Source organism: Fusarium oxysporum, chromosome IX (assembly GCF_013085055.1).
Source record: "Fusarium oxysporum Fo47 chromosome IX, complete sequence".
Taxonomy (NCBI): domain Eukaryota; kingdom Fungi; phylum Ascomycota; class Sordariomycetes; order Hypocreales; family Nectriaceae; genus Fusarium; species Fusarium oxysporum.
The window spans coordinates 471468-496922 of record NC_072848.1 but is presented as its reverse complement, the minus strand read 5'-3'; the positions used below and the strand labels follow the sequence as shown (position 1 = coordinate 496922).

Here is a 25455-nt window from a genome sequence, read left to right as displayed (position 1 = left end):
GGTCAGCCAATTGTGCTGAGGTGCATTATCTCCATCCTCATTGAGATTGGGTCGTTCAGATTGAGCCGTGAAAATCCGGGGATGGGATCGGGGAAAGTGGAATTTGTTACGTTAAATATTGTTAGAGTTGACGCAGCAACTGGGGCCATTGATGTTTAAATTAGAGCGTATTATGTTGGTTGGCACTTGAGTCAGGACAAACACTCCTAAAGACAGTCTCAGTTCATCGCCACGCCTGCATGCATTCTCCTAATTGCAACAGACCAGAACAAAAGATCATTCCATCCTCAATCTCCAATCGCCCTTATCTCTTGGCCAACTCCAAACCCGTAAGATTACCACCGCAATCTCTCACCATCCAACAACAACCCTTCTCCTCAGCGCCAAGACAGCCGAGTAGTCTTGGCAGTGATAAAAAACCAAGAATCGAACAAAAGCCCAAATTAAAACCCAATGGGGAATGTCCCGCGGTTATCCCCAACGCCGCAAACCAATAACATCGCCTCTCAGTGAATCTCCCAGTTCTTGGCAAACAGCTGGTCGGCCGCACGTAGACAGCCACTTACTGTAACACTAGCAAAAGGGCCAAATGTCGCTATGACAAACGGAAATCCCAAACTTGGGAATAATCTACGTCAGAGTCTGGGGAAGCTTTGCGGGGTAAAAAGCACAGTGAGAATGGCATTCGCCGTTGTGAGCGACACGGTAATAATAAGGACAGAGAGGAGAGAAGAGTCGCGGTCAAAATAAGAAATCGCCGTAGCGGATCGGAGACATGGAAGGGCCCTGCTGTCATCACTTAAAAAAAATCGCACCCGCACGAATTTTTACCTTTCGGACAGAACGTCCCCTTCTGGAACGGCAGTCAGAATCATACCACCCATTCAGGGCGCAGCAGTTTCACAGGGGGGGAACGCAAGGTTGCAGCCGATAAGACCTCTCATTTGTTTATCTAATGCTGCAAAAAGAAAACCCCGGCTGAGCGAGGAAGCTAAGGTATTCTTAGCTCATGGGCCTTCTCGTCGTCTTCGAATGGAGACTCGGAGCGATTTTCTTCCAGGACCGGTTTGCCGCGCATCTGTGCCCAGACCGTTTTGTACACGGGTTTGGCGAATAGCGCGTCCATGTCTTCGAGGGTAATGCCTGTGAAAGTTATGCGTGTCAGCTATAGAAAAAGTCTAGAAGGATGTTTTGGTGTAGCACACCTTTTGTTTCGGGGACGAAGAACGTCGCCCAGATGCCCATACATACGAGGATTGAGCTGAAGAAGAAGTAGGCGCCGTAGCCCAAGTCTGAAATCATGTAGGGTGTTGAGCGCGCGATGATGAATGATCCGAGCCATGTGTCGGCTGTGGTGATGGCTACGCAGAGCATGCGAATGTCGAGGGGGAAGATCTCGGACGCGTAGGTCCACGTGATACCCTGCCATGTCGCACAGATGATGATGGCGTTGATGTAGACGCACACGATGGCCAGGTATCCCCAGCCATCGCGGTTCACAACGCCAGCTGCAGCTGCGGCAGCGGGATCGGCTTCCATCACGTACCCGCCAATATACCACATAGGAATACAACCAAGCGCAGCGCCCCAAATGAGACCCTTGCGACGACCGACCTTCTCAACGACCCAGAAGGTGAAGAGAACCATACCGAGGGTTTTGGAGATACCATAAAAGCCAGTGGAGAAGAGCTTCAATGAAGTACCAGGAATTCCAAGACTCTCAAAGATACGGGGCGCGTAGTAGGTAATGATGTTGACACCAGTGAAGCTCTGCAGAAACATGAGAGCCATTCCGATACCCATGCGGTTACGCACGCCCTTCTGGAAAAGCTTCTTGAACTGCTGCTTCTTGCTCATCTTATTCGTACTGCGCTCCTCAACCTGCGCACGAATATCGCCCATCTCTCGACGGACATACTCATGCTCTGCCGGAAGACCTCTAATCTGGGCGAGAATCTTCTCCGCTGCCTCAAAGTGATCACCACGCGCCAGCCAGCGCGGCGACTCAGGACACCAAAGCATACCGAGCGCAAGTCCCAAGCCCGGCAGAAGCTGCACCGCCAGCGGAACAATCCACTGGGTCTTGGTGTTAACGTCGATGGTGCGGTCAGTAGCGTAGTTGATCCAGAAGCCAAGCATACCACCGCCCTGCGAGGCGATTTCGAAAATACCGACAAGACGACCTCTGATGGACGGCGGAGCTGTTTCACTGATGTACACGGGGACAGTGAGGGAGGATGCTCCGAGGCCGAGACCAGCTACGGCTCTTCCGCCGTAGATCATGTTGAGGTTGCCGTTTGCGGCGGTCATGAGGGCGCCGCCGAGGAGGAAGACTAGGGCTGCGCCCATGATGGTCTTTCTACGACCCCATTTCTCAGCGATGGGGAAGGTGCACAGAGCACCGAAGAAACAGCCAGCCTTGACTTGTTAGAGAGGCCGGTAGAGAAAGACAGGAGAGGAGAAGTGTACCTGGAAGGTGGAGACGATGTTTCCCTGGATGGTGTCGCGCTGGGTCTTTTCGACGAGGTCAAGGCCAAAGTCCCTCATGAAAGAGGTCAATGCCATGGTACCTATCCCTGTCAACATACACTTCCAACAGCAGGAGTGAGTAGTACAAACCTCCAATAACAGAAGTATCATATCCGACTGTTCAGATCAGTATTTTACCTTCATCGTCACAGCTTCAGAACTCACTGGCGAGGGCGGACATGCTAGCCACCGTGGCAATCAGGTGGATTCGCCAGTTCCGCACCTCAGGCGGATCATTGGTGCCCGACGCATGAGTATTCCAGCCCATAGATTATCGAAATAAAAGAGGTTGTTATAGTAAATATCAAGATGATAAGATCAAGATTGCTCTCAAACACAAAAAGCTAGCAAGCGAGTAGATAACTGCGAAAGTCTCTGTCCCCTCTTCTGAACACGGGGGCACTGCGGCCTTTTTATCTTCACAATGACCATGAAATTCATCCTCCTACGCGAATGGCTGGCCGTTGGAAAAGCTCGGGGTCTATTTTGCTCCACTGGTTTCCCCGTGGGGTAGGAAAATCAAGGTAACCCTGGGATCATGAGTGTGAGTGTGGAGTTGCCAAGATTGGATGAGGGGAAGTTTGAGGGTGCACTTTTCCGTGGTGAGGAGGGCTGGAGATTGCATTTCCGTGCATACTTTGTTCATATAGGTTGCAGACGTTGATATCATCTCACCATTGTTGATGACGTACGTGGAACAGTCCCCATCGATACGCTCAAAAACAGGCTTTTCACAGAGGTCGAATATGGAGCCTTTTGCTGCCAAATAGTAGAAATATCTCTCTATTCAATATCCTCTCTCAAAGTCCTCTCCCCGCCAAGTCCCTCAAACATAAGGGTCTAATTGCCGACTCTTGGAGATCTACCAACCGGCCCGCCATTCAGAGTTTAGCTCCCGATACAAGCTTCAAGCATAAAATTAAGCGTTGCAGGCTCCGCTCCAACACCATTGGTCGTCGGCGAACAGAACTATGCTCCGAGACGCATTCTTCCCCGCTTGAATCAGTCGATTGCTTATGGCGAATACTACCCTGTGCTTTATTTTATTACAGGGACTTTTACAAGCGTTCACTTGGCGCCAGTAAAGGCCTTTGTACATGAGTTGTTATGTGAACTAAGTTACCTAATTGCCTCGGCGTTGCAACGACTGCCGATCTTGGCTGTTGCTTATCGTGGAAGGGTCTTGTTATCCCCAAACTGCAGCCTGGCCCATCGTGTTGTACGACTGGCTAGTTTTACGCACTGAGATTATCTGTTCGCTACACAGCCACGCTCTGTTTGCTCGCGTGAGAAGTCATTATTCGGGACAACTCGGATACTGTCGTCTGAACCCAGCATGATTGCAACATAGATCTGTAACCGAGCCCAGGATCATCACGTTGTTGTTACATCCCCACACTCATGGCCCCATATCCAGAATAAGCTTAAATCACTTGGCGCCAGTAAACACTCCGGAGAAGGTCAACAACCTGGTTGAATCTGTGGAGATAACTTCGGAGGATCGGCGTTTAAAGGAATTACCCCACGGGGATATCGTCGAACCGACGTTGTTAGTGTCTGATAGCTTCATGTTACGGGCGTAAAGAGTTGTGAGTTGCGGAAATCAGTATCCGTCGTGAGTCATTCATCATCAATTTGGTTGAGTGTGCAGCATGGATGCATTAGTTGTAGGATGTAGGTAGCCGCACTAATATGAACCGCCTTTGACTGCGGACCTCTGATAGAAACATCTTCTTGTCTTGACTTCTTGGCATCCTACTACCTGGGATCCTATCTGTGTCATATTTTGTAGATAGGCAATCCTTCACTCTCCAGGCAGAGCTGGTTCCGGCGAGGAGCTCTGCCATCGACTGGTAGAGTTTTGGTAACATGGTTTCGACAGCGAGTTTGTTCACTTGGATTTCCTCTCATGTCGATTTGGCTGGGCGTGTGACGCCGTAAGAAAGATCACTCGTTGGGAACCTGGTCTTTGGCGCTTCTGGGGCTCAAGACCTTGGAGATCCTTACCATTCTCACTATGGCGATAGCCTGATCAATTCCCTCATGAAGGTCTTTAGTTTCTCTTTTAACAGATGAATCTAGGGCCTTGATTCTGTGCCCCTCTTCCTGCGCCTTGTGTAGTCATGAGAAGAACGGCATGAGTCCGGCCGGCCCAGGATCGTAGGTTATGGCGTGAGAACTGACACTCTCAGGATCTCTAGTGATGGCTCATTGTCTTTGCTTGGCGATAGAGTAGCTGGGCACAAAGCTGTTATCTTGGGCACCCCAGAGGCCTTGGTTCTATTGACATATTTCTTTCCAACAGGGAGTTGGTCACTCTTATCTGCTGTAGCACCTTGGCCAGTGAGTGACTAGAACATAAGCTTTCAGTTTCTTATTGTTCCACCAAGTAACTGGGGTCATGGTTGGATCGAACAACTGGACGATATGATGTCGAAATCTTGGTTGTAGAGCCCATGTAAGAGCCTGTAATCACCGGAGCAGTATATATCATCCAGCACAAGATCACCACCAGTAGCCTAATAAGTCCAATGTACAAAGTCTTCACACCTTATGACAAGTTCATGTGATAATATATGTTACTCTGAAAGGCCAGAGGCGTCCAAGCGGCCGATACGAAGCTACTCCATGGGATACAGAACCTTGATGCACTGAACCACTGTCCGGACATACCTGCAGGGCCTAGCACAGTGTTTGACAAGTGAGCCCCGAAAAAGTTTCCATTCGAATCTGATTTCAACTCACCAGGAATGGTTCCGTTCACAACTCCAACTTGGCTTCATCGTCTAGTGTTTGGTGAAGGCAGCATGCCTGGACTGCCTGATAATACTGCTTGATGCGCTCTTTAGCCGTATGGAATAAGACTATATTGGATTACAACGTAGATTCTTTGGTCGATTCTCATTCCTACTATTGTCTATTTATTTGCCTTGTCGTGAAGGATCCCTTCCACGGCCTTAGTCAAAATGCTCCAGGGGGAAGGAATGAGGCTCAGGGCGGGAATAGTGGTGGGAAAGGGGGCTCAGTCCCTCGAGCTGATGCTATCTTGGTTTCCGGGTTCTTATTGGTCAACCGTCAAGGGCACAGAAACAGTCCCCAAGATTTCAGGAGGCTGAGAGACTCAGCAATTGTGTGATTGTACCAATTTGCCTATGAGATACATCAACTTTGAATCGATGATAACATGATAAGATTCAGTGCCCGAAAATGATAAGTTGGTTTGAGACATTTTGAGACAACTAACTCTGACCAGGGCACCCGGTGTGTGTCTTTACCTTTCTCATTGTGCAGTGATCGGAACTCATTCGACCAGGTTGTCAAGACAGCCCATGATTCGACCCACCACTTTTATGGTGTCAGGGTGCTGGTGCGGATCAGATTCCACCCTCATTGGTGAAAAAGAAGTTGATCTTGGTATTAGAAGATATGAGACGAGGCTTCCGCGAATGCCTGAATGGACCACTGGCCTGGCCTAAAGATATCGGGACAAAAATGAAATCGTACAAGGCTCCTGGAAATGTGGCCATAGCCCAATCGTCGTGACCTCCGGTAGCTGAAACAAAGGCAATCAGAGTTCCACAACATTCAACTTTCACATTTTGAGAATATTCGCGAGGCTCGTCGCAGTATGGCATAGAGACGATGTACTTGGCTGCCGTGACGCCTGTTGCCGAGCTTAGGGTGAGCAGGATCAGGGCGATGCCTAAGGGAGACAGAGATGAGTCTCAAAAGGTCGAGGAATTTACAATGCCGATGAGCCCCTCCCCATGCATGACCTGCGTCTAGAGTGGAAATTGGGACATGCTGTCAGGGATTGGCTACAGGTCTGAGATGGCGCGGAGTCTGCGCGGCGGCTGGCCATCAAAGGAGGCCTCGTATATATCTAGAGTCTAGGTTGTGAGGATGACGAAGGCGCATTGGGGCTTCTGAGGATGTGTAGTTGGGCTGTAACGTCTGGTTTGGTTGTTGTAAGGCAACAAGTGGGCTTGGTGATCCACAGAGGCCCGGTAGATCAACGGTACGCTGATTGACCGGAAAAGGGTTTAGGATTGAGGTAGACAGGAGGAAGGGTTGGGAGGGCGGGAATGGAAATACGAATTGTGAGCAGGGGGTGTCCATAGACGCACTGAATAACACGGGTAATGTACCTATTTCAGAACTTCAACAGTTCTGTGACAACACGTTTAACCACATATCATCCCACCCCTCATACATTTGCTTCAACTTCCCAAGCTCCTCCTCAACAGCCCGCCGCTTTTGCCGTTCCCTTTCACACGTTGCTCGCTGCTGAAGCACGAGTCGAAGCAATTCCTCTCGCGGACAGCCCTGGGCGTGGTCACTCAACTCCCTCGCCCCCATTTTATTGATGCCTTCCGCCAGTGATCGGTCCATCGCTTGAGTTCCATGTACGTCACGCAAATGGACCATGAGGTTGTCCTTTCTGGAAAACCCCTTGCCTCCACGACGACATCCAGGCACTTGGCAAACGTATGGTCTCCTCCGGTCATGGATGCTGGACCGATGCCGATTGACGTCATTTTGGGAACCAAAGGAAAGAGTACAATCGGAACAAAAGAACTTCCGAGTCCTCCTTTTGTCAATCGTCCTATTGTAAATCAGGATTCAAGCATTATGGGTCGACGAAAAAGGATCCAGACCTCAATCTTTTCTCAGAAAGTGGTTCCTCTGCGTTTATCTGCAAGTGGTGTCCGTGTTCCATCGCTTCGCCCCCATCATTTGGGAAGTACTGAAGTGTGGGCGGGTCATCGTAACGTTCAGGCTGGTCGAGAATGCCCGCGCCGTGAAGCCATTTGGTGTTATCGAAGAGATCGAGATCGGGAAACGAAGTGTCATCTAGGCCCCGTCAGCGAGAGCGCTGACTTCAAGGAGCAAGGGTGAGTGCATACTGGTAGCGCGCGGACGTGCGCGTTTTGGAGCAGAGCCGCCGCAATCACCCCCATCTTAACATAAATAACTTCACTGGCAGCGGGGCAGATGGGGGGATTGCAGCAGCTATGCTCCCGCACGCTCGCTCGCAGTGCCTACTCAGAGATCCAAGTAGGGACATTGGCAAATCCCGCTGCCTTTTGACCATGAATATCTTACTCGTTATGAGGTCCCCTGACGACGTAAAGGACCCGCACGTTAAGTTTTTGGCGGCCATTTTTTTTCTTTCTAGCACAGTAGATATTTCGAGGTGGTGGCAGAATAATGAACAAATCCGAGTTGGTTGGAACTACTCGACTGATTGTTGGCCGTATGGTTAAACTTGGGCTGGACGGAATTGACTGAAGAGTAAAATCGATTCTGCTCAAGGTTGTACGCGTCTCTTTATACCACACTCTTCAACGAAGATGTAATCCGCAGCCTGAAAGTTTCAGGCAAAATCAGGCAAAATCAGGCAAATGCGAGGCGGCCTTCGTGCATCAGCTGACATACAACCCTTGGACACTGTGCATGTACTCAATTGGGTATTAGACACGAGAATAGGTCACGTTCAACATCATCTATGGCATTGGTGGAACAGATAGCATGTAGGAGGGAGAGAGCAAAGAGCGAAGGAATTAAAATAGAACTGGGCACGCCCTGAGAGCCCCGCATCCCTGGGCACTTGCACGGTAATTTGTGAGCCGGCCAAGCATATAGTACCCACCCTGGGACCTCTTGTCGCTGAACTCCCTGCACTGCTGCGGCCCGGTTCGAGGAGCATGAAGGCATGTCCACAGATCGCGCCCTTGTCGACCAGTCCGCTGCCAGTTACTTCCTCTTTGGCGATAGACATTGAAATAATGTCAACGTCACATTCATCGGTAGCCCAGTCGATTGCCTGGGCAGACGTATCAGCATTGCGGTCTCACAAGGCGTAATCGGGCGTCTCAGGAAAGCAACTTACCTCTGCAGTTCTTTCATGTATCCCGGCTCTATCTTCTTGCCAGTGCATATCTCGCCAACGTAGATTCCAGCCATTGGGGCTGTTTTAAGAAGCATCTGCGCAGTATGTGACCCATGACCGTCGCTGTCTTGTCGGCAGCTGCTTTCTGGGCCAACGAAACTCTTACTTTTTGAACTATTGATGTTGTTGATCTTGATGGCTTGACCGATTAGGCTGATACCCTCGTTAACCCCCGAGTCCAGATCTGTAATTCGTATCCTGGGGCGTCGTTTCCCGGGTGTTGTCTCTAGGCAATTTGAGGTTGCAGCGGCCGAATATGTTCGATGTAACGGAAAAGCGGCCACAGGTTGTTGAGAAATTCCCTGGGTTCTTGTCTATTGAGTTAGCTTGCTGGGACAAAGCTCTACGCATGGCCTTCCCGGAGTTCGATGACTTACTGGTCTTTTTCGCTTGGTGTGGCATCTTCATCAGATGTCAAGTCCAAAGACTCTGAATTTCTGAAAACTCCGGGTAGCTATCAGAAACAGGCCAGAAAACGCAAGTCTTCTTCTATAGCATGGAGCCCAAATTGACGTTATCGATGGGTCATCCAAAACGCCGTTGTGCTTAACTTCTGAAGATGGACACGCTGGTGTCGTCGAGGTACTCCTCAAGAATGGGGCAGACATGGAGGCCCGGCATCCTGAATATGCACAAGCTCCTTTGTCACTGGCGTCTGAGGGTGAGCATGAAGATGTGGCGCGGTTTCTGTTAGCGCAGGGGGCCAAAGTCGACGCAACAGATTCCCAAGGCAGGGCAGCACGGGACCGGGCTATTGATGAAGGGCACGATGAGATCGTTAAATTGCTTGAAACGTATCAGGGGGAGAAGAGTTCCTTGGCTTATGCATAGATTGTTCAAAGTATGTTGACTAAGTTACTTGTTACAAAGAAAAGATTAAAACACGGCGAAAAGAATAGACATCATTTATGTTTCTCGCTAGGGACAGATCTGAGCTACCAATAACACATGTAGCTCACACTTCCTCATATTCGCACGCCTTTTTGCCCTTGCTTCGTCTCTCTAAACTAGCCATGTAGCTTCAAACATCCAATGCCTACTCCGAAATAGGCAAGAAAAATAATTTGGATGCTTTGAGATTCGGGGAAGGTTGTGTAAACGGGCAAAGGCGCTGGCGCTTCAGCTGGTACATCGCAAAGGTCTATGACAAGGCTTTGTTTCGTCTTCAGTGGCGACATGACCAAACTTGACAGAGAGATTCATTAGGGTTAGAGGTGATTGTTCATGTTGAAATTGAACCGGTTTAGATTCTTGATCTGGTCGACTGGACCTGGTGCGCTGGGACAAAGAAGTATTTCAGTCGGTAACGCTGTCCCATCGCCTGTAACCGCCGAGAATTTGATCCTTTATTTGCACCCTTGATCCCTTACTTCATCTTTTCGGGACACAAGAGTAAAGAGCAGGGTCACGGAGATGTCGCCAAAGATTATAGCCGTCATTGGAGCTCTGGATGCTGACTTATTATGGTTACGAGTCGCATTTTTGACTGCGGCGAGAGCGTCAGCGCAATCACTATCATGAAGCTCTTGGAGGTAAGGGAACAAACTCGGCTATTGCGACCTACAGAACATGCCAGAAATCACATTCAGCAGGAGAAACACTGCCAGGTGATAGCCTCATCGTCGCTACAGAACAGGTCACAGTTAGGACTGGAGATGATATCCAGGTCAAAGTCATCGGGGCGGTTGGCGATGATAGATATGGTCAAAGATTCAAAGCCTAATGGAATAAAAACTACGTTGATGCTTCGGGGATCATCTTAGTACCCAATATCAGCTCAAGCATTTCCTTCGTCATGGTTGATCATACACGCGAAAATCGCTGTCTCTTCACGCCTGGTGCCAGAGCTACCTGGAGAAAGGCGTACTTTATCAATGCAAAGCAGATTGGAGGAGGGACTCAGCCAGACATGGTGGTATCCCAGATGGGGATTGGCAAGGATGTTATTGAAACCGTGCTAATACAAAAACTTGGCTCACTATTGCAGATGAGTTCTTGAGTCTGGGAGTTTCCAATGTGGTCATAACTCTCGTAGAAAATGGTGCATTCTATGCCAATGCTGAGGGAAACGGCCACTGTCCTGCACTCGACGTGAAAGTAGAGCACACCACCGGAGCTGGGTAATTTTCTTGCAACGTCTCAGTCCGCATGATCTGAAGTTATCAAGTAGTGACACCTTAACTGGGACATATGCTTCTGATTACAAGCGAAAAGAGGGCGACGGTGGATGGGATATCAGAAATTCAGTTGTCCGTGCTAACAAGGCTGCTGCCATTAAGGGCCAGAGTTTAGGGGCACAGAGATAATTCCTTGGTCAGAGGACATTGGTAGCTTTGACGCGCCGTTGAAGGGGCTGGATTTCCAGTGGTCAAAGGCGCCTCATGGTCCGGGTGGTGGAGCTTGAATCCGTCACACGTATCTATGTTCGGGGTGATCGGTGTAACGAAAGGATGACTAAAGTTGCGATTTTATATAGGAGAGGATGGCGTCTTTTACTTATGAGATAGACAATAATTCTTGACCTTCGATGATTTTGATATAGTACATTCCCGACATACCCTTTCTCACACCATGGCACGAAGTCCTCTCTCGAGAACGACACCAGCAACACCAACACCCAACATTCCAAGCGTCCAGCTGTTCTTGAGCTCCTCTAACTTGGGCCAGAAGCTGTTCTTCTGCTGGCGGTACTCCTCAAACTCCAGTGCCTTAACAGCATCTTGCTTGGAGTATCGCTCAGCTTGACTCTCCTCGTTCTCCCTATCACCACCGAGGTAGCGCAAGAAGACATAGTTGGCAATTGGGCCGAGGGCAGCGATGGGATGGAGAATGCCGGCGCCCAGGAGAAGAATGGGGAACGAGGCGTGGATTAGGGCGTCGCCAAGATAGCTCGAATATGTTAGCTTTGGTTTGTTCACCGGTTGGGGCGACAACTTACTTGGGGTGTCGAACAATGCTCCAGACGCCTTCGCGGTTGATGCCTTGGGCAGTGTCGTCCTTCTTGAACGACTCAAGCTGGGCATCGGCCAAGGTCTCAAGAGCGAAGCCGGTGGTGAACAAGAAGATGGCAAGCGAGTGGAAGACGGATCCGTTGGAAGTAAAAGGCGAAGCGACGGCGCTCTCGGCTACAGCGCGGAAAGGAATTGTGAAGGGAAGCGAGATGATGGTCTGCGCAACAGCCTCGGGCAAGAACGTAGTGAATAGAGCCTTGCTCCAGAAACCAGGATCCTTTCTCTTAACGTCATAGCGAGGATCATCTTTGCCACGCTTCAAGCTTCGCGACACAACGCGGGAGGTAAGTCTTACGCCCCAAGCTGTAACACCAGCAAGAAGAAGCTTTTGCGAGTAACCAAGACCATTCCAAGCATCAAGAGGTGAAACACTATCGTAAACATACCGAGAACCAATAGCACTCCACCAAGCATTTAACGTCATTCCAGAAGCCCAAAGAACGTCCTTCCCCTCAACTCTATCCGCATACCGCGATACCCCATACGCGACCGCCGATAACCCAGCATGCAGACTAAAAGACGGTAAGATTGCGGAGTGCAGTAGTCCCAGCGCACTAGTGCCTAGACCTTGATACGCGGTGCGATTGAAATGCGCGCCATAAACATCTTGTTCGGCACCAGTTGCCCCGAAACTCGCCCGAGGCAGAGATGGAGAGTGTCCGGCAAACTTGCTGCCGTAGATATCCTGCTCGGCCCCAGATCCAGCGAACGAAGGTCTGGGGAGAGATGGGGAGTGGTCGGCGAATTTACTGCCGTAGATATCTTGTTCGGCCCCAGATCCGGCGAATGCCCCGTGGGGAAGAGAGGGCGTGTGACCGGCTAGTTTACTACCGTAAATGTCTTGTTCGGCGCCGGAGCCAGTGAAGGTGCCCTTTGGAAGGGACGGTGAATGATTGGCGAGTTTACCGCCGTAGATATCCTGCTCTGCCATGATTGAAGATGTGTGAAGTTAAATGAGAATGAGTGAAGGTAGAATGGTTGGAGATCATGATATACTGGTAAAGGTGGAGATGAGAGTCGTAAATATTGCGTCATGGGTTATATCATCATTGCATCGTCAACGCGTTATGTGAAGAGTGATGACCAAGGTTATTCTCAATGTTCCAGTATTGTTATAATAACCAATATGTTTTTACTCCCTTCTTCTATGCTTGGTGTCGCCTGTCAGTCAGATTGAGAGCAGATGTCAGCTCCACTGGCTTGGGACGGTGATGTTTGTCGGGGGTACATATTCCGACAAGTGAGAAATGGGGTCCAAAAACAGATCCGATTGAGTTGCCACTAGTTCAACGGCCCATCTTGTACCGCAATTGCCTCGACAGGTTCGTTGGTAAATGCGACCGCGTCAAGACCAATATGCAGTGAGACGCGACATGCAGGTCGCGTATCGTACCGCGTGGTTGGTTCAACATTTACAATACAACAATCACAGACAGCGCGAGCATATTATGATAATCATGATTAATATTCCTAAAAAGTCTGTAGGCAAAAAGACAACTCAAATTGTCTTACTCCTGTATGACTACATAGGTCGACATGTGATTTACAAAACCACGTTAGATAATCCAGCCGCTTAAATAAACAGAGCAACACGAGGTATCCAGCTTGGTCTTCCCCAGGAGAAACCATGCTGCTTGCCTCTTGAGAGTAGCAACATCTACTCGTCGTCGTGGACATCAATGACGGTCTTCTTCCACTTGCGGGCCTGGACCTTGCGCTTGAAGAGAATGTCGATCTCTCGGTAAGATCGGTTCTTCATCTCAGGAAGCCAGATATATGCCATGACCAAGCAGACGAAACCGGTACCGGCCCAGACATAACCGCACTTGCCACCGAGGTTGGCACCCTACAGACTGTTAGTAGCTGATTTGAGGAGGCTGGAAATGGTGAACTTACAGTGGGGTTAAGCATCCATGAGGAGAGGAAGATACAGGGGATGTTGACGAGGTAGTAGCAACCACGACCGACACCAGTGGTAAGAGGTCGAAGACGAATGGCAGAGGTCTCTCCGATGATGACCCAAGAAGCGGGAGCAGGTCCGAGGGTGAAGAGGACGGAGACAATGAGACCGAGAGCAGCCTGGGTGTTAGAGTTGACGGTGGACTTGACATCACCGACAGTGGCGGCGATACCGAGGGCGACCAGGAGAACAGTGTTTCCAAGAGAACCCCAGAGGTAGATGGATCGACGACCGAAGTAACTGGTGAGAATCCAAGAAAGCATGACGAAGACGGTCTGGAGGGCGGAGGTGATGAGACCCATAGCGAAGGCGGTCTTGTTAGGCATACCGGCCTCTGTAAATCAGTCAGTACAGTTCAAAGCTCACACGAGATTTCACTTACGCTCAAAGAAGTAGACAGCCTGGTTAGCGATCAGGTTACCAGTAAGGTTCTGAGCGGCGTAGACGCAGCAAACGATGGCAGTACGGTAAGCATCAGTGCCCTGGAACAGCTCAATGAAGCTGGGCTCCTTGACGGTCTTCTCGAGATCAATGGTACGCCTCATCATGGCAATGGCTTCCTGAGCGTTGTCGACGTGGGTAGAACGTCCGAGACGTCGAACGGCCTTGGCAGCCTCTTCAAGACGACCCTTTCGGACGAGCCACCAGGGAGACTCGGGGGAGAGGAAGATGAGGATGGCGAGGGGAGTGGGGAACATCCACTGAAGAGCGATAGGCACACTGAGATTTTGTTAGCAATCTGAGAGATTGGTGATGAGAATTGAATGAACATACCGGAAAGCAGCCTGCTCGTGAAGATCATTGTAGCGATAAGCAACAGCACCGACGATAATCGCACCAATGGCCCAGAACATCTGAAGCATCTGCGTAGCAGGCGCACGAAGCTGGAGAGGCACGATCTCGGAACAGTAAGCAGGAGAGTTGGCGATGAAAATACCCCAAGGGATACCCTCAAGGAGCTGAGCGACAAGCATGACGGGCAGAGAGTCGGCAAAGTAGAAGATGAAGATGAAGGCGTTGAGGGTCATGAGACCGCCGATGGTAGCCCATCGGTATCCGATACGGCTGGTGATGGGACCGGCAATGGTGACGCCGATGATGGCGCCAATGGGGCCACCGACTTGAAGAGCAGATTGCCACTTTGTCTCAATGACATATTTGCCCTTGGTGTCACTCCAGATACCGTATCTGTCGGCGAAAGCGGGGAGGGCGATGAAGTTACCGATGAGGAAAACACAGTAAGCCTCCATGATCTACAACCACTCATATTAGCCACAATTCACCGGCGAGGGGTAACAGAGATAAAATTTGGGGGCGGCGCTGCGTACAATTGTGCAAGACATGTTGAAGGCCCAGAGAGAAGCAGCGGGATAAGCTCTGACGGCCTCGAGAACGGTCATGTTATGCTCCGCGTTCTCGGCGTCAATGGCGCCCTGCATATCAGCGGCCATCTCCTTCTTTGCCTCGACATCGTAGGCATGGTCGATGTGGGCCCCGTCGCCCTTGACCTCTGAGATGCCGCCAACGCCCTTGTTATCGTCGTTGCTCATGTTGACGTGTTGTTATTGAAGATCAACAATGATTGAGGATGAGTCGAGAAAGGAGAGCATAAGAAAATGCAACGGTGCCGAGCGTTGACATTTATAAGAAAATTGAAACGTCGCGTTGGGAACATGCCGATCGTATGGATCCCTGTCCCTAACCTAGCAAGGTAAGGTATAATATGGAGTCGTAGCATCAAAAAGTACCTTTGAGCTAAAAGCAACCGGGAGAATTGGCAAAGCAAGGCTTTCGGCGATGATACGTAGCGTGCGTCTATGGACCGGGGTATGGGGTATGTGATTTTAGGCATCTGGGGTATGGTTCCCTCGGGCATTAGACGCACGAATGGCGAGAGAGATTGGAGACCAACAGCATTGCAAGGACGACCTATGAACGAGGAGTTCCCCGCGAGAAACCCCGCAGACTACCCCGGATCAAGACACCACTACGGCGCGACTCCGGCGGGAGGAGTTCGGGGTCATGCCAGGATGGGACAAGGTTGCATCCTGCATCGGTCTTAATTTCCCCGTTTTACTCCAAACATCTCCACGCTTGACTCACGAGCCTCGTGGTATTTACTACCGAGCCGAGGTGAGCCTCTAACGAAACATGCCGATCCGGGAGTCTATGTACCGAATACCCAGACTAACCGGCAAGAACAAAAAGAGAAGAAGAAAGAAAGAAGCTTGTATTTCTGTCTGGGGAAAGGCGGGTCTTGATTCTCCAGTGTATACGGTTATTCATCTAGAGCACTGGAGAAGCTGGGGAACCCAACATGCGAGCGAATCATCAAAGACCCGGCTAAACGTACCACAAAAAGACGAGAAATTGGAGGGCTCACATCCCTGCTCCTCTCTCCCTATGCTACCCCATCTCCCATCTCCGTCCCCTGCGAATCTCACGTGGGCCATACGAAAAGTCCAGAAGCATAACCTGTAACAGTCGCACTTCCCGCACAGGCGCGCCAATTGATTCTTGACGCGCTTCTGCTAGCGTGGAATTAATGCACCTATCGGGTGACGCCCCCGGTGCGTGCCAAGAGCGGCATTCCTTGCCGTTGATCCTTCGAGAAGCAATCGACGGGATGCAATAAAAACTTGGGACTTTTGTCCTAAGTGACAGAAATTCTTAGGTAAACTTAGACATAATTTGGTATGGGTTTAGGAGACCTTAGACTAAGTATTTTTGGCACCTTGATTCAGTGTCAGAGGTTTTCTTGCTCCTCGGGGGTAATCAGGCACATGCAGGGTAGCTTTGGCGCATTTATTTCCAGTGACACTTCCTGATTTGCGCGTATAGAGTTTTTAAAGTAGTGATTTAGAGTTAATACCTATGGTTTAATTCCTATAGGAGCGTTAAGTTTAAGTCCCAACGGCCCGGGTAAAGTAACCTGGCTTATGCTTATGTGAAAGCGCAAGTGACAAGCTGAGATGCAGAATAAAGGCTGAAACTAGTTGGTGATGGATGCTTGAGCTGGGTTGCCCCAGACATGCATCCGTCAACTTCGGATTCCACGTGGTTTGTGTTGCATTAGTTGAGGTCTCCTCTTTAAGCTATCATCTAAAGTCGTATCTAAGGTCTAGGTTAGGTTGCGTTCGAGAAGGACTGGTGTTGCAATGCAAATGTCAGGAATGTTGCCGATTGACCTCAGAAGAATAATGGGAGAGAGCAACTGGAATGATGAGACATATTGACAATGTTTAGCCCCTTGACTCTTCGTTACGTACCGACATGGAGTAGAATTAATTATAATTCGTCATTGTATGTCTTGATTCCCATGAGCAATCGCACGCGACCAATCTAGAATGCTGATCTACAGAAGCCTCGAGAGAAACCTGACGCCTGAGGAAGGAGTTACGGTATAGGGTAGGCTGACTCAAGCGATATGCTAGATTGATCGCATTAACATATGTCCACCAGGACGCGCTACTACTGGTACGCCTCCCAATCCGGCATGCCTTGGAGAAACTTCACTGCCAAGACGTGAAAGATTTGTTGATTCAAGCAGACAGAGACGGATGATCGCCTCGATCTGAATTTAAGCTGTGAAGCAGTTGAAGATTACCAAAAGATCGGCGAGGGTGGGAGAGCGTTGCTGTTATCCCTTTCCCGAAATCTCCTATCCTTCCGTGCAGTTCTCTTTCACAAAGAGGCAGATATTACAGAAAGGATGTCTCTAATTCACATTCGACGACAAATACTACTTGTACCGACGCATTGGACCTTCCTCCACATTGGGTTTGGCCTTGTTGGTGAGGTCTTGTGGTAAAGACAAGGTTGCCAGTCCCGGCATGAAGAGGAGTACCCAATAATCTTCAACATGCTATCTCCTTTCAACGCAAACCCAGCGCTGACTGTTGCCTCTCGTAGAAATAGATAGTCCATCATGGCTGTGTCTGCAAATCATCTCTCGTACATGAATGATATGAGCTCGTTAGCATCAGCTATACTTTTGAAGCAATATTACTTGGCTTTGGTGAAACTGCGATAGCAGGCTACTTTGTGCCATCACGCACCTGAGTTGCATGACCCGTCTAAATACTTAAAAGTAATATGGAAGGATGCTCTGGTGAGTAAGTGATTGGTTACCGGCTAAGTGCTGATGCTATAAAGAACCAAACCTAATTAGTTTGCGAAAGACTGTTACACCCGAGAGTATTACTTGAACTAGCAGCGTGTATGATTAGCATTAACAGCTGATAAGGTGCAGTTCTCTAATTTTTAGGGGAGGCCTAGACTCTTATCTAATACCTATTCTACCTAATCTCATTACTTAAGCTAACCAGACCTATTAGGTTATTAAATATTCATAATACTAGAGTAATTAATAATTAAAATAAAATTAAGATTTTACTTATTAAATATATATTATAATTTATTTAAGAATATATTTTTCTGCCCTCTAGGATCTAGGGCTCTCTTTAAGGGCAGGATAATATATAATGGCCTTGCTTCTTGTGGAGGCCTAAATGATCCTTGTTCTGGCCTGAAAAACATCTAGAAATAAGGTCCAAGCATTTATCAGAGCGCCTAGAGTGAAATAAGAGTACGTGCAGAAATACGGATGTGCCAGTCGACCGACCTTGACTGTCAACATTTCTGCTAAGATAATTTTGCTCTGTGGTTACGTTTCAGAGATCTTGCATGAGATAACAACCAAAGTTATGCAGCTTTTGAAAAGGGTAGAGATATGAAAACACAATTCATACGCATAAACAATCCAGTATTGTGCTTAGAGATAACGACCTTATAATGCTACAAAGGTGCAATTTCTAGCCTAGGGTAAACTTCCGATCAATCTCCAACGCTCGGTGGCTGCTTTACAGCCCCAAATATAAGAGATCTACTCGAAAACTCTACTTCCCTGCAAAGTGAGAAACTCCATCCTTGGCTGGGGCTATCCAAGGCAATCATACTGAGAAGTGAACCTTAGAAGTACTTGTTGTCCTCAGTAACACCAGTTCCCTCCGCACGCCCGCCACTTTCATCCGCCTTGGTAGTGACCTCAGGATAAACAGTAACATCCTGGGAGTACCGGGCAAATTCGTTCCCATCCCCAGGCAGAGTCACCTTGTTGCTGACGACACCAACAAGCAATCCGTCAACAGATGATCGGTGACCCTGAAGTCGCTGTCCCGAACCATCAATGACTTCCCAATGGAGGTTTTTCTGGAGATATTCGATGACATGCGCCTCCGAAAGACTTTCAAGCTCATCGGCGAAATAGCGCTCGACCAGTGCAATGGTAAGCGGAATCTGGCCCGTGATTTCCATTCTGCTTGCCTGGTCGGATTTACACTTGCCGCAAGAAGTCTTGGTGTCTTGGCCCAGGGGAGAGAATGTTCCAACATGGTTAGGGGATACAGCGTACAAACACGTCGTCTCTTCCGGCGGGACAGGACCCAAGAATATATGGACGAGATACTCACCGCCAAGAGTATGCTTCACGGCTTTTATGTTAACAAGCCACTCGAGGTAGCTGTTCTCAGGAACTAGCTTGCGCAAAGTTCGGTCCTCGGGAACTTTCACTTTGGGCACTTCAACCTCTGGAAGAGTATTTGCCAGCTCTGATCCACCATCAAGCTGCGACACAGATTTGGCAATAGAGAGGGCTGTGATTGCGGTGGTAGGCTTCTCGATTTTGGTCACGCGAGCAAATTTCTGTGCACGAGTGCGAAGTGTCTTCTCTGGCTTCGGGTCTCCTGCATTGCTTGCAGCTATCATAGTGGCAAGTGAACCAGTAGGGTAAAGGGTCTCAAGTTGCTTGTGGATGGCCTTGCGATAGTCACCTGAGTTATTGAAAGTCCATGACTTGGTTTCCGGATAGGCATAGCCGAACTTGACAGTATCACGGACATCATCTGACGTCCAGAAGCTATTGGTGTCCTTGTAGAATGGCGCAAGGGGTGTAGTCAGCCCCTCTTCGGCGTTGGGTGCTGTTGTCCAGTTACCCAATTCGGATACCTTGGTAGTCACCCAAGCCTTTGGGTCTTTGGGGTTAGCATGTAAGCCTTCCCAAATGGACACTAAGCGATCAATATTTCTAGCTCCTTATTAGCAAAGCTATTTTGCGGCAATATCTCAAGAACTTACGTGTGATGAAGCCAGAAGATGGGGTCGAAGGCTGAGATGGGAACCCTGCTCATATGACCAGTTCGACGACGATTCAGTGCATCGCGCCCTTGCCCCCCAACAAGAGTATGAAGTGCATTGTGTATGTCCTCAATACTTCCAAAACCTTGGCCGCTGGTCTTAGAAGGCCGCCCATCGGCATCAAGGCGAGGTCTTCGGTTGGGATCCCATTGATTGTGGCTCACCTGGTCGAATACACTGTACGACTTGAGCAGGTAGACAACCCTTTCGCGCAAGTTGCCCTCGACGGGAAGTTCACGATTGACCTCTCGTGTGTACGGAGTGAGCATCCTTAGAAGATCTATTTGCTGCTCGCTTGCAGATCGTTCAGCGGTACTGCCGATGGACTGGTAGCGGGTTGTAGTCTTCAGACCCTCGATCTGGAGAACACATTAATTATCAATCAGTCCAGGCCAGGGGGAGTTCCTCCGACCTTGAAATCGGTATCAATACCAGATGGGAATGTGTAGGAGAACAATGGATTATGAATCTCAACAGATCCGTCAGCACTCTTGTTCAAGTCAGGGTATTCCTGCAGCAAGCTCTGCGGAACGATGACTCGAGCCTTGTCCGAGTTAGTTGCTTCTTCCGGAAAAACTGGAAGTCCAGGACGAGCCCAGTCTGTGGCAAGACTGTCAGTCAACTTTCTGAATAGACACGAGGATTGGTGCGTTTACCCCAAAATGGCATACGGAAGCCTTTAGCAGCTTCCACATACTTGTCGCGGCCTTCTTCGGCGGTGAACTGCTGCGCAACGAAGTCTATGGCTTGTTTCAGAATGGCCTAAGGCCATATTAGCACCCAAAAGACACTCCCAGTAGACATGCTGACCTCGAAGAGGGCAAGGTAGGGTCTATGCCAGGTCAAGAATAAAATGGATGAATGGGTGCAGAACTCAGCCTCCTGCTGCCGGAGACTTTCGAGATTCTTATCGCCCAGAGGCCAAGATTGATACGGCTTTCCATGAATCCCTTGGTTCGATCAGAGATTAATTCAGAGATGACTACGAGAAACCTTACCAGCGATTTGGAAGTACGAGAGCTGATCTTCCTCAGAAACCTGCTGGAACTGCCAGAGGCCGACGAGGTAGAGATTCCAGAGATCGGTGTTCTTTTTGAACTCCCGCAGCTCTAAGCGGATACCGCCAGTTCCTGTAGGATTGGTTAACAGGGGAACGTCTTCTGTTGACCAGTGGATGCCTTGCCTGGCTGATCGGGCTTGATACCTTCAACAATGAAGGGCCCGTCAGGCTTTGTAGGAAGAAAGGTAGGCATGTTGGATCTGAAAAATGATGTTCGGGCTTCTGATAAGTTTGAATAAGTTTAAAGCGAGATATGTCGAGAGAAGAAGGGGATATTGTCAGCTTATATATGTGGTCAAGAGACAAGCAACCCTACTATGAGCAGAGAAGCATGACTTGAGTCTGCTTGGAGGGGAGGGGAGGGGGAGGGGAGGGGAGGGGGAGGGGAGAAAACTTCGTTAATAGGATAAAAGCAACATAGCCAAAAGAATTTTCAACTGAGGTGCCAAGAAAATCAGGCTTGGATATGTGAGACAGCATGGCAAAGTGCGGTAGGTAATACTATGATCATTGGATGCCGAAAAGCCACAGTCCAGCCGATTTGCAGTTAGAGTAAGCACTGCTGCGCGAAACGGTCTGGACATTCTCACCGCAAATTTGATTACTGCAGACACGCGTATGAAACTCCAGTAGTTTGTGATAACGAAGCCAAAAGAAACGCCATGCAGAGCAGTCTGACTCTACTCGAGTCAACAAGTTTTCAGCTTCAATTTAGTTGACTCGATAAACGCCGTTAAAATATGATGAGGATAAACTACCCATACCGCTGTTCATCTTCAATACATAGGAGGCGATACAGAAGATTTATGTAACTAGCTGCACCCCGAATCATGGCTGGTGTTGAAGATGACTGTTGGTTAGGTTAAACTGCGTTGATTGTTGGTGGACTGACGTTGTCAGATAGGCCGACCGTTCGGTCTAGATCCTTTATTCTTTGCGGGGTAAGTAATCCAGACTCTAGCGTATGGCAGTCGTCTTGGAAACTGCATAATTTACCGTCTGTGTCTTTTTAGATCTCAAGTGGTGGACTGAGTATCAGCTTGGCACTTCCGCCATCGCCTCAGCCGCAACCTAATTCGAAATGTGAAACTCAGGTGCATACAGCCTATCATACCACCTTCGAATAGAAGTCTAGGCTCATCTTTTCTTGGTCATATTGTGTGAGCCTTTATTGTATTTTGTTCACAAGAACATGGTGACTCTTCGTTTGTGACCTTAGGCGTGCGAGGGTGAGATATCAGAAACACTGAAGTCGTTCTAATTCGAAATGATTTTATATCGTTGTTACATTTGGTATTGTCAAACGCGTCCAGCCTACAGCATAGAGCCGTGGCAGAAAGCTGGAAGATGCTTACCAAATCCCCAGTATGAGATGTTATATGGCTCGCCTGCTCACCTGATAACGCTGCCATTCTTTTGTCATGCTTGCGTAATGAGCCGCGCCTGTCCTTCGCTTAATGCTTCATGTACTCCATCCATATCAACTCAGACAAACTTTCCCCTCGGCTGCTGTCTCACGGAGACTATGGCTGAAAGTTATTATGGCTTTGAAAGATTGGCTGGATTACCTGCCATTCCTCGGTGTAAGGGAAACCATTGACTGTACCGACCATTCATGTCCCAGGGAGAACCTTTAATTTTGTTCCTGCTGCAGCTCTGACTTTTGTAAGAGATTCCTCTTGAAACATGGGGTTGATTGGGCTATGCATAGAACCTAGGCAGCCCGTTCTGTCTTGGAGTTAATTGAGACTTTTTGCTGTGTTGGCTTGATATATCTTGTTAGGATATCATAAGCTCAAAAGTATCAATAGGGCTGATTTCGCGTTCGTGACAGGGGTTATCAACATCGCTGCACTAACCCGAAGAGGCAGCAAGGCTGACTTCATACCGACCTCGCCTGAAAATCGAGACTTCGCCAAAAGTTACTCAATTCCTTCACAAACATCAACATGAGCGAGATCTGCCAATACTGTAACTCCTATTTCAACATTTCTCAGGCCGGGGACCGCTCGCACAAGTTCCGTCATGCAATCACTGGACCAGTCGAGGCATATGTGGTTGGTGCAGATGCGGGTTGCTGGCATTGCGCTGCTCTCCTCCAATTCTTGAAGGAAAAGGGAAACAAGAAGGACTATATATACTACAGCAATCAGAAAGGCCTTGGAGTATTGCCACAAGATGTTCCAGACGATTCTTTTGACAGGAGATATCTCCCTGATATCGATATGAACGTCTACCGGGTGACTGTCGAAGGCACTCCAAGCGCTGAGTCAAAGTTGGCACTCAATATTGACCTTCCGGTTTCCTCAAAGTCCGATAAGTGCTTCATGTGGATTCAGAAGCGGTTGAACGAATGTGCAAGCTCGCATGATTGCTGGAATCCAACAGGCTTGAAAACACCAAAGCGTCTTCTAGAGATAAGCAACGACAAACTCATCCTTCGAACCAACATCCTCAAAGAAAAGTACGCAAAACTGAGTCACTGTTGGGGAACCTCGAGCTCAGCTAGCATCAAGCTACTCAAGAGTACCTCCAACACTTTTACTCATGACGGTATCGCACTTGATGACCTTTCAGTGACCTTCCGAGACGCTGCAGATGTCTGCAAGAGACTCGGAATTCAATATATTTGGATTGACTCTTTATGCATCATTCAAGATGATCCTCAAGATTGGTTACAGGAGTCTACTCAAATGGCAGGCATATACGCGAATGCCTTCCTCGGATTGTTCGCCGGTCATGCGAAAAATGGCAATGGCGGGCTTTACTCCAATCGCTACAACCCAGAAACATTCTTGATTGTGGAAAAGTTTGGCGTGAAGGACGATCACGGTCAACAGAGAACCATGTACATTCAACAACAGCACCTAATTGGCCATGATTTGACTTTCAATTTTGACTTGTTCCCTAAATTCCCTTCATATGAGTATCGCCAGCTACCGACTGTAAAAGAACCACTGTATCAAAGAGGTTGGGTGGTTTTCCAAGAGCTTCATCTCTCCCCACGTGCAATCCTCTTCAACAGCCAAGAGCTCACATGGGTGTGCAACCAGGATGCGCAGTGCGAATGTGGCGAGACGACAAAGAACAACTTTGCCACCAAGTATTTCTTCACCCATGTCCCCAAGACTGCTGACTATCCGGGTGCAGTCAAAGGAGATCTCTTCTATAAGCATGGCATGAGGAATTGGGCACATCTGATCCACCGATACTCTCGACTTGGACTCACATTTGAGAAAGATCGCCTGCCTGCGCTATCTGGAATGGCCAAAGCTTTCCAAACAATGGGAAGCACTGAAATGAAGGATGACGTGTACCTGGCAGGAATTTGGAAGAGTATGCTGCCTGAAGCCCTACTGTGGAAAGCAGTGGACGGTCCTCCAAGCGGTCCTGTCTAACGATGCAGATTCAGAAAACCTGTCGGAGAAAGAGGACCGCCAACTTGGTCGTGGATGTGCTGTGACTTCACGGTGCCAAGGGGCATATCGTACTTCGCGCCGTCCACATCGAAGAGGTTGCGATGGTATACCCTGATGATCCGAGTTTTAGAACGACCGAGTATACCTTGCGAGATGAATACATACGTAACAGTAGTACTGAAGAGCTTATCAGCCTGCAGGATAAGGACTGTCGCTTTTCGTTTCTACCAGACTATGACTTCACGGACAAGAGTCTTGGGGGTTTGTACATTCCGCCATCAGAGACGCTCTACTGCATGCCTGTTGTTGGTCTGGATGGATACTGGCCATTCTCGGAAACGTCTCTTGTCTTAAGACAGCATTCAAGAAGTGCAGAGTTTAGAGACACGCCTGATGTGACTCATGTATATTAAAGAGTCGGTATTTGCGATGGTCAGATCATGTATTCGGTCAAGAGTAAGAAATCTGTGCATCAGATAGTCTTAGTTTGAGAACACCCAAGCGGTGAATACTGAATTCTACGGCTTCCGGTCACCCCCTACCTATATTGCATCCTTTGGTGACTTGTTTAGAAGGCTTTTAGTGTCCTATGAACTGCCTTTCCCACCAAAAGTGGTAATTATTTAACGTATACTCAAATATTCCGGTATAAGTGCTGCCTGGCGTACCAATAGTATCGCTTATTCCAAAATCAAACTCCCAAAGATCAAAAGATCTCCGTTCTTCAAACCCCGGAGCCCTCCGTGTCCACCAGAAAGAAGACTTCCTGTGTAGCAGAACATCACATGAGAAAAGGGCCCCTTCTCTGTGACTAGCAAACCCGATCACGGGCAAGTATCCTTCCAGAAACAGAACCCATGTATTCATTTTCAGGGTGTCTTTTAGATCTGCCCAAGGACGGCTGTCGAGCCATATCAATCAGCCCCTTGGTATAGGTTTAAGGATTTTCATTTGTTTTATGATCCAACTTCGTCGCATGCCATCGTCCATATTCTACCTGTGCTGGAAGTATGTATATACTCACATAATCTCAAGGAATACATGCCATGCTTCACGGCTTTGTCTTCTCGGGAAACAGCGAATGTATTCAGGGTTCAGCCGGTCACGAAGCCCAACCTTAGAGTGCAAGGAGCCAGTGTCCAATTTGGTTCTTCTGTTGACAAGAATACTGACAGTAATGTAATTGGTATTTCACTACTCCAACATGGCACATCTTGACAGCTCATATATATACTTCATGACACAGTTCTCAAGTGCAGATAACAAATCTAACTCACTATTTAGACATTATACCAAAATATCTGACAAATTAATTACTATTACATAAG

The 25455-nt window shown here is 48.7% G+C and overlaps 6 protein-coding genes across 6 annotated transcripts; 1 reads left to right on the top strand and 5 right to left on the bottom strand.

Moving 5' to 3' along the window:
- Positions 1–991: 991 nt before the first annotated feature.
- Positions 992–2797, bottom strand: FOBCDRAFT_188908 (general substrate transporter; the record flags this gene model as incomplete). The annotated part of the gene is made up of 5 exons (XM_059608669.1): positions 992–1143; positions 1206–2418; positions 2470–2576; positions 2620–2646; positions 2695–2797. The coding sequence occupies 5 exons, from the start codon at positions 2795–2797 to the stop codon at positions 992–994; spliced, it is 1602 nt and encodes a 533-aa protein (XP_059465752.1).
- A 3744-nt stretch (positions 2798–6541) lies between these two features.
- FOBCDRAFT_252696 (uncharacterized protein) lies at positions 6542–7693 on the bottom strand (the record flags this gene model as incomplete). The annotated part of the gene is made up of 4 exons (XM_059611006.1): positions 6542–6677; positions 6743–7135; positions 7188–7383; positions 7636–7693. The coding sequence occupies 4 exons, from the start codon at positions 7691–7693 to the stop codon at positions 6542–6544; spliced, it is 783 nt and encodes a 260-aa protein (XP_059465751.1).
- Positions 7694–10936: 3243 nt separating this feature from the next.
- Positions 10937–12462, bottom strand: FOBCDRAFT_263801 (uncharacterized protein). The gene is made up of 2 exons (XM_031189449.3): positions 11421–12462; positions 10937–11371 (listed from the first exon to the last, which is right to left on the bottom strand). The coding sequence occupies exons 1-2, from the start codon at positions 12422–12424 to the stop codon at positions 11047–11049; spliced, it is 1329 nt and encodes a 442-aa protein (XP_031033434.2). The 5' UTR covers positions 12425–12462; the 3' UTR covers positions 10937–11046.
- A 477-nt stretch (positions 12463–12939) lies between these two features.
- On the bottom strand, positions 12940–15048 carry FOBCDRAFT_230677 (general substrate transporter). The gene is made up of 5 exons (XM_031189448.3): positions 14782–15048; positions 14228–14706; positions 13836–14173; positions 13390–13787; positions 12940–13339 (listed from the first exon to the last, which is right to left on the bottom strand). Exons 1-5 carry the CDS (start codon positions 15001–15003, stop codon positions 13151–13153), a joined length of 1626 nt encoding a protein of 541 aa, XP_031033433.2. The 5' UTR covers positions 15004–15048; the 3' UTR covers positions 12940–13150.
- A 3376-nt stretch (positions 15049–18424) lies between these two features.
- FOBCDRAFT_243211 (uncharacterized protein) lies at positions 18425–20901 on the bottom strand (the record flags this gene model as incomplete). Its single annotated transcript, XM_059610535.1, has 6 exons — positions 18425–19538; positions 19589–20007; positions 20061–20248; positions 20320–20388; positions 20647–20778; positions 20853–20901. The coding sequence occupies 6 exons, from the start codon at positions 20899–20901 to the stop codon at positions 18425–18427; spliced, it is 1971 nt and encodes a 656-aa protein (XP_059465750.1).
- Positions 20902–22657: 1756 nt separating this feature from the next.
- On the top strand, positions 22658–25248 carry FOBCDRAFT_243210 (heterokaryon incompatibility protein-domain-containing protein; the record flags this gene model as incomplete). Its single annotated transcript, XM_031189445.3, has 5 exons — positions 22658–24095; positions 24135–24195; positions 24258–24531; position 24583; positions 25163–25248. The coding sequence occupies 5 exons, from the start codon at positions 22658–22660 to the stop codon at positions 25246–25248; spliced, it is 1860 nt and encodes a 619-aa protein (XP_031033430.3).
- Between the last annotated feature and the right edge of the window lie 207 nt (positions 25249–25455).